Source organism: Vombatus ursinus, unplaced genomic scaffold, assembly GCF_900497805.2.
Source record: "Vombatus ursinus unplaced genomic scaffold, bare-nosed wombat genome assembly UNPS02015316.1, whole genome shotgun sequence".
NCBI classification, from domain to species: Eukaryota; Metazoa; Chordata; class Mammalia; order Diprotodontia; family Vombatidae; genus Vombatus; species Vombatus ursinus.
In genome coordinates this window covers 45,154-53,155 of record NW_020955094.1, presented here as the reverse complement: position 1 = coordinate 53,155, position 8,002 = coordinate 45,154, and the positions used below count along the sequence as shown (strand labels likewise).

Sequence of the window (8,002 nt, the reverse complement as noted above, 5' to 3'; positions counted from 1 at the left end):
TAAGTGTTATGTGTCTGAGGCCGGATTTGAACTCAGGTCCTCCTGACTCAGAGCCAGTGCTCTATCACTGCGCTACCTAGCTGCCCCAGGGGTTCTTAATTTTCTTGTGTCATGGACCCCTTTGACAGTCTGGTGAACCTTATGGACCCCTTCTCAGAATAATGTTTTTAAATGCACAAAATACGTAAGATTGCAAAGGAAGCCAACTATATTGAAATTCCTTTATCAAAATTTTTTTTAAAACTAGCTTTACAGATCCCATTTTAAGAAGCCCTGTTTTGGACATAGGTATTAATAAATAGTTAAAACCCATAAGAATGAGTAAGTTGAGAACCCTCCTTTGGTGAAGAGCAGAAGACAGGATTACAACCTAGAGATCCCCTGATTAGGAGGTGGGAGATTTACTGAATGATGAAATCTGGTACATATTTAAGAGAGAATCTGGTGGAGAAGAGTCGTCTGTTGGAACACATTGTACTTTCAGGACGGGGAAGACTGAAGACTTTCCCAAATGTTTTGTTCAGCACTTAGGAATTAAGGTTGCAAACTCATTTTAGCCACACTATTAAAATAATATTCTTTTCCAGCTGGGCAAACCATTCTTGTAGATAATTTTCTTCTGGGAAGCACCGAAGGAAGTGCAAGCAATTTTGTGACCTGGCAAATGCTTAAAAGAAAATCAAGGGCCATTTGGCATGTCCTTTGACTCCAGGAGGTCCAGTTTACTTTCAGCAATGCTGCTATGGCTCTGGGCTGGCTTTAATGTAGGGGCCCTGGAAGAAGACAATGCAGGGGACTCCAGATGATTCAGATTCCCTTTGAACAGCTCAAAAGATTCCTTCAAGTGGTTGCAAGCATCATACAGGACTGAATTTTAATTTGTGACTTGGGGGCCAACACTAACCTGGAAAAGTTGGGATTGCTTATTCATTCATTCAGCAAACATTTGTAAAGGACCTGCTGTGTGCAAGTCTCTGTTCTAGGCTCTGAAGGAGATTCAAAGGCTAGATGAGACAGTGGTTCCTACCCTTTTGGAGTTTAGAATCTAGTTGGGAGGTGTGACATATGTACAAATAATGAATATAGAATTCAATGTGATATGTGCATAAGGGAATTGCAAATAAAGGGCCCTGAGAGTTCTGAGGGTAAAGGGGTTGTCATTTCATTATAAGAACCCCAGTCCTCTGTCACTGAGTATCTGAGCCACTTATGAATGAGAATTAACAGAGAAGAGAGGCTTAGCACTCTGTCTTGAAAACAGAAATGATTTGTTTTGGTCAAATACCTTTCTCCCCCCCCCCAAAAAAAAACAACCAACTCCTAATTGGAATAACATATATTCTGTTAATAGAAGATGAGTGAATAATGGTCCACTTGCTGTATTAGGAATAGTGGGATTTACTCTTTTAAAATTGAGCCTTTTGGGGCAACTAGGTGACGCAGTGGATAGAGCACCAGTCCTGGAGTCTAGAGGACTTGAGTTCAAATACGTCCTCAGACACATAACACCCACTAGCTGTGTGACTCTGGGCATATCACTTAACCCCAAATGCCTCACACACACGCACACAAAAAATAATAAAATAAAAATAAATGAATAAAATTGAGCCTTTTATAGAAGGGTTGACCACTTTATCCGCCTATATTTCATGTAAGACCTGGGTGATTCTGAGGTAATATTAACTGTACAGTAGGAAAAATCTTGACATTGATGGATACTGGAGGGAGAGAAATTTTGAAGATGGGTAGTATTTAAACTTTAAAGAGAAAGCAGACCAGATTTCATTTGTCTTCCAAGCCAGGATTTCACAGGATTTAGAACTTGAATGGATCTTAGACGTTACCTAATACAGTCTCTTCATTTTAAAGAGACTAAGAATACTGAGGCCTAGAGCCTGACTTAACCAAACACAGTTACTACTCGTGGGTAGAGCTGAGATTCAAAACCAGATACTCTAATGCCATATCCACTGTTTTATAAGTCTCCCAATCATTGCCCATCTCCAGGAATTATGAGATAACTGAAGATGGGCATTTCAGTGCCTTCAGCACTTGAATCCTTTCCAGTCATATACCTTTCTCTACTATCCTAATTACTACTCCTCCCCAGTAATTCTCCATCTCATGATTGACTTTTCACTGGCTGGCCCCATGTCTGGAATGATCTCTCTCTTCACCTCTATTCCTCTTAAGTTCTTCTGACTTCCTTTAAGAATCAGCTTAATCCCTCCTCCTGTAGGCTTTTCACAGTCAAAATTTAGACTGTATCTTTTTTATTTACATATCCATTTACACAAAAGCTATCTATTATTGTGATGCTGCTACTGCTGCTGCTATTGATGTCTCCCTCTTTAGAATATGAGCTCCTTGAAGACCAGGATAGAGTTTTTGCTTTTCTTTGTGTCCCTCTTCCTCCTCTCCCTCACCCCCTCTTTATTGCTATTTGACTGACTGAAGTGAAAGTTCAATCTTGTGACTTGCTGATAAATCTCTTGAAGGGGTCTTTTAGATCTGTCATATTTGCTTAATGTATTGGGTAATTTTGCTGAACTGCATTTTTTTCTCTTTTTAAAAATAATTTTATAGAGAATACCTCAGTGGGAAGGGGAGAGCAAGAGAGAGATACTTGAAAATGAAAGTGACATATATAAACAAAAGATAGAAATACAAATTTTGGGAAAAGAAACTATTTCACTAGTGTTTGTTCAATAACCCTTTCTGTTTCTTTTGTTAACAAAATATTTTGCAAATGTTTTTCTCTATTAAGTTCCCCCTCCAGTGAGTCATCATGGTACAGAGTCAACCATGCGTTCCCAAAGACTGTGCCAAGCAATCACGACCTTTAGCACGTCCTACCAAGTTGCACAGGTTTTGAGAATTGGCCAGATAATAGATTGCCTATCTGACCAATAAAGAAAAACCTAGCTAAGTTTAGGGAGTCTTATTATGGGAATGGCAATGGTTGATGAGATCTTCAGTCACAATAACTCTCCTAAGATTTTTCTAAGAAATTGTTACTGCCTTTGCACTCTATGTTAGCTCTGGGATTGCCAACACAGATAAAATCATCACACCTCCAAGTTTGGGAAAGAGAGGGAGGGAAGAGGAGAGAGAATATACATTATCCATACAACAGCTACATAAAGGGGAGGAGTAAATAAAAACTGACATTATACATAAATGACTTTATATCACATTTACTTCAGGGTTGCAAAGTACCTTTTAATTTCACCAACTCTGTGAGATGGCTACTAAAAATTTGGTCTCCATTTTATAGATGAGATAGCTTAGACTCAGAAGAGTTATGTAATTTGCCCATACTCATACTTTTAAATGACAGAAATAGGACTCATTTTTCCTGATTCTAAGTCCAGCTTTCTTATGAACAGGATTAATAGATGTGTCTTCATTTATAGGCCTAGAAATCAGAGCATAAAGGACACCAGCTATTTTTCCAAAGCTAAACTACAAATGAGTCTTCTGTGCCTGATCTTATGACCTAAGCCTCTTTTCTGTATTGAAAATGGTCACATTTCAGGACCTTCACCATGGCTATAATGACTATTATTAATACAAGAAATATAAAAGAACTGCACATTTTGCCTCATTTCTCAGAATTCCTCTGGCCTAACGTCCCTTGAGAAGGGAATTTTGTTTAACTCTCTTGGTCCTTGAATCTAAATGGGTATGAGGATTTTATCTAACTGAGTGGGGTCATTAAAAATTTATAAACCAATTGTGTTTGATTTCAGGAATGCACGAAAAGACTACATCACTGCCAAGTACATTGAGAAGAAATATGCAAGGAAAAAATATACGGACAATACAGCTAAACTACATAGCCTTTGTGAGGCTGTGAAAACCAGGGACATCTTTGGATTGCTCCAAGTATATGCTGATGGTGTGGATCTGACAGAAAAAATCCCTCTCGCCAATGGACATGTAAGAATGACAAGGACTTATTAGCCATCTGCTGCTTATAAAAGAGAGAATGAGAGACATGGCACGGTGAAAGTGTATCAGAAATGTGAAAAAAGGAAATGGAAATTTTGTGATAGGAAGTAGTATTTCATATGGATTTTTGCAGAAGGGAGTTGGAATGTTTTCTTAAATGAAAAACAATATATATTTTGTGTCTATTAATTTTTATTCTTTTTGTGGCATTTTAAAAGTTCAAGAGACATAATTTCTGGGTAATTAGTCATTTATTAATAATGCCAGCATTTTTTAATAAAAGGTCAGTGGCACTCTTGAATGCCAGACACCATCCTGGCAGCTTATTTGTCCTTAGAAGAGGGGTGTTCCTGTGGGTAGCAATCAACTCTGATTGTTTAACAATTAAGGAGAGAATGAATATTGCAAGAGGGACTGGACCTAATTGATTGTCATTTAGTTCTAAGTTACCCCCAACCTTGGGCAATCTATTCAAAGAATTTATCCCTACCCAAACCTGAATAGAGCACAATGGCTTCCCTACCTGGTCAGAGTCCAAACACGCTTGGTATGAAAGTTAATTCAGGGGCAGCGAGGTGGCACAGTGGATAAAGCACTGGCCCTGAATTCAGGAGGACCTGAGTTTAAATCTGGCCTCAGACACTAGCTGTGTGACCCTGGGCAAGTCACTTAACCCCATTGCCTAGACAAAAAAAAAAAGTTAATTCAATGTCCTTCAAGAGACTGAATTCTGAAATCAGGACTATAGAAAAGGGGGGAAACTCTGGATCTCCCCAAATCATTGGCTATTAATAATCATTTCTTTCATTTTAAAAGATTTTTAAAATTTCTTTTAGCTTCTTGGTTTCTCTCTTCTCTCTTACCCCCTAGTGCTACTGCCTTCTCACTGAGCGGACCTTCTCTTTATGCTTTATGTGTCTTATATGTGTGTAGTTATTTGCATGCTGTCTCCCCCATCAAGCTGTGATTTCCATGAGGACAGGGACAATGTTTTTGCCTTCTTTCTATCGCCAGTGCTTAGCACAATGCCTGGCATGTAGTAAACACTTAATAAATGCTCCTTGATTGACTGACAAATAAGTAGATGCCTCAGGGCACTTCACCCTTTAGCCACCTTTGAAAAAACAATTTCAGGTAAGGAGCCTGTGAATTTCAGAGTACCACTTAGCTTTTTGGCGGGTATACGCTCACTTTTGCATCCAGGAAACTTTCCGTGTGTATTGCCAGCTCCACTTAGAAGAAAAGCAGCCATCTCTAGGGAGGTGTTAGCACTACAGGGAAGCACAGCAAACCGCAGAGGAGGTTAGGGCAGGAAGCCCAGATTCACAATGTCCCATTGAAATGGCTAAGGAATTTTAGCAGGCCCAACCTCATTCCCAGGTTTGAATCTTATTGGGAAGGAAGTGTCGAGTTTTCTTCCATCTCACTCCCTCACCCCATTGCAACAAATCCTTTGTGGAGTTTTGTCCTGCTGAGAGCATTAATCCTGACACTTGGTAATTTAGGATATGTCAAACCTTAACCTTACTCTCAGCCCTTCTGCCTCTGTATCAAAATGTCTGTTTAGGCACTGTCTTGACCTGAGCCGTGTGTGTGTGTGTGTGTGGGTGTGGGTGTGTGTGTGGGTGTGTGTGCGCGCGCGCGCACCACTTTCTGCAGTGTGGATAATTGGTACTTCGTGGTACTGGGCTTTGAAAGTACATCTTGTGGTAGTGAAAATACTTAGAGTTGAAAAAGAAAGGAACTTGGCTATTAGAGCTCAATTCATAAGTGGTTCCCAGTGGTGACAAAGCCCTAATAAAGATTTCTTATGTTTTCTTCAGAACATTAACAAATTGAATAAAACATGTGTTTCCAGGTGCTGTCCACTACAAAATTTGTGTGTTTCCCTGTTGTTCTCCCATTTTAGAAGGAAGTTAAGGCAATGGCTTGTCTAGTTTTGATTTTTTTATTAGTGTTAGGAAGACTGCCTACTAAAGTTCTGTAAAGATTTCATATTCTCCAAATGAGGCCCCTAAGGATTGTGCTGGGCCATCTCTAGTCATCCTGATCTATATCTGGCCACTGGACCCAGATGGCTCTGGAGGAGAAAGTAAGGCTGGTGACTTTGTTCAGCCCTCCCTCACTTAAATCCAATTCACTTGCTAGTCATGGCATCATCTCCCTGATGTTATGGTCCTGTTTGAGAACGAAGGACAAACCGCAACCACACAACCTAAGGATTGTTGGATGGAGTGCTTAGGAAAGCCTCTCAGATAGCCAGGTTACCTGTCTCTTCCCCTTCGAGGGTTGCCAGTACTGCTTAGAATGCTTATGAAGGTGAGACTTACTTCCAGTCAGGACAGGAGTGGGCCCAGTAAGGTCTTTCCTCTGAATAGCATTTCAATAATTTAGAAGTCTTTACTTTTAAACTGGAGTTCTTTTCCTAGAAGATTACTGTTTAATACATCTCCCATTCTCCTTCCCTCTCTTTCCAGCCCGGTTTAGGATAAATGATACCATTGGAATTTGTAACACAAATCCATTTCTTCATCTTTCAGAGGTAAAAAGTGAATTCTTGGAAGCTCAAGCTGAAGCAGTGTGGTGATAGAAACAGCCCGGGATTCAGAATCAGATGTCTGATTCTAATCTCACCTCTGTGTGACTTTCATCAGGTTCCTCTCGTTCTCTGAGTCTGTTTGTTTTTTTAAGTCTGTAAAATTAAGAGGGATAAACTAGAAGATCAATCTCTAAGGTCTCTTCCATCTCCAGATCTTATGAGTCTAAAGAAATCCCTTTCTTTCTTTGACAGATTTTAGCATGCCATATAGCTACCCAGAGTGCTCTCTTGGTTTATAACATCAGCAACACCCTTTGACATTCACTCGTGGGTCAAAGTTAGGAATGAAAAACGCCAATGAGTGCATCTTGATGTGAAAGCGTGTTTCTTCCATAACTGGTTACCCTTTCTCTGCTCTATGTGGGAAATAGTCAGGGAAGTACCTTATCTAAAGCAAAATGAACTGCTTAGTCAATTGCTAAGAATTTATTAAAGGCCTGTTACGTGCCAGAAGCTCTGCTAAGAGCTGGGGATACAAAGAAAGGCAAAAGATAGTGTCTGCCCTCAAGGAGCTCACAATCTAATGGAGGGGACAACAAGGAAACATGTACGGACAAGATTCATACAGGATGGATTGGTAATAATCAGTAGAGGGAAGGTGCTAGCCTTTAAGGAGGCTCAGGAAAGGCTTCTTGTAAAAGATGGGATTATAGCTGGGACTTGAAGTCCGGGAATCTTATAAAGAAACAGTGTTTCTTACCTAATCATCTAGCCTAAGAAATTTGTGGTGCCCAATGCCCAGTGTGCTGTGGGGTGTGTTGGCCCTTATTCAAGAGGGAATGGTACCCTTGACAGCAGAGTGGGGGGGGTGACTTTTCCTTTCCCCCTCCTCCAAACACAAACTTCGTTATTCCCAAGTGTCTTAAGTGTGATGTTTGATTTTTTGTAATAATAGCTTCAAGGGATATAAAATACAACAAACTTTCTGTTAAGCTCTTCTGTACAGCACCATGGACTAATCTTGTACATTCTAGGCCAGGGGTGGGGAACGTGTTCTAGGCTTACTATTTTATATTAGCTTTTACTGTATTTTCACTTCAATAAACATTTATTAAACACCTACTGTATACCAGGCACTGTGCTAAGTGATGAGGACACAAAAAAGAAAAAGATAGTCCCTACCCTCGAGGAGCTCACAATCTAATGAGGGGAAGATAATGCATAAAAGGAAGCTGGAGGATAGTGAGGGGAGGACATGGGCATCTTGTTCTGTGGAACTGTTACCAAGTGCAGCTGCCGATGGACAGTTTAGCAAGCTACAAAAGGCCATGTTCTGCCCTCTCTGGGTCAAGCTTACCAGTGAACACATAGCGAGAAGCAGGAGGACTCTAACCACTGCCACTAACGCTGGTCTCTAGAGTCAGGGGATCTGGCTTAACATTCTTACTGAGGCATTTACTGGTTATTTGACCTTGGACAAGTCACTCCTCCTTTCTGGCTTTCAGTTTC

General features: G+C 40.3%; 1 protein-coding gene across 4 annotated transcripts in view; it reads left to right on the top strand.

The window, feature by feature from the left end:
- Positions 1-8,002, top strand: part of ASAP2 (ArfGAP with SH3 domain, ankyrin repeat and PH domain 2) — a 166,594-nt gene that overhangs the window by 114,475 nt on the left and 44,117 nt on the right. For all 4 annotated transcript variants that reach the window (XM_027847176.1, XM_027847174.1, XM_027847175.1 and 1 more), the window contains exon 16: positions 3,753-3,942. In XM_027847176.1, the coding sequence (XP_027702977.1) occupies positions 3,753-3,942 (190 nt within the window). The remainder of the gene's footprint in view (positions 1-3,752; positions 3,943-8,002) is intronic.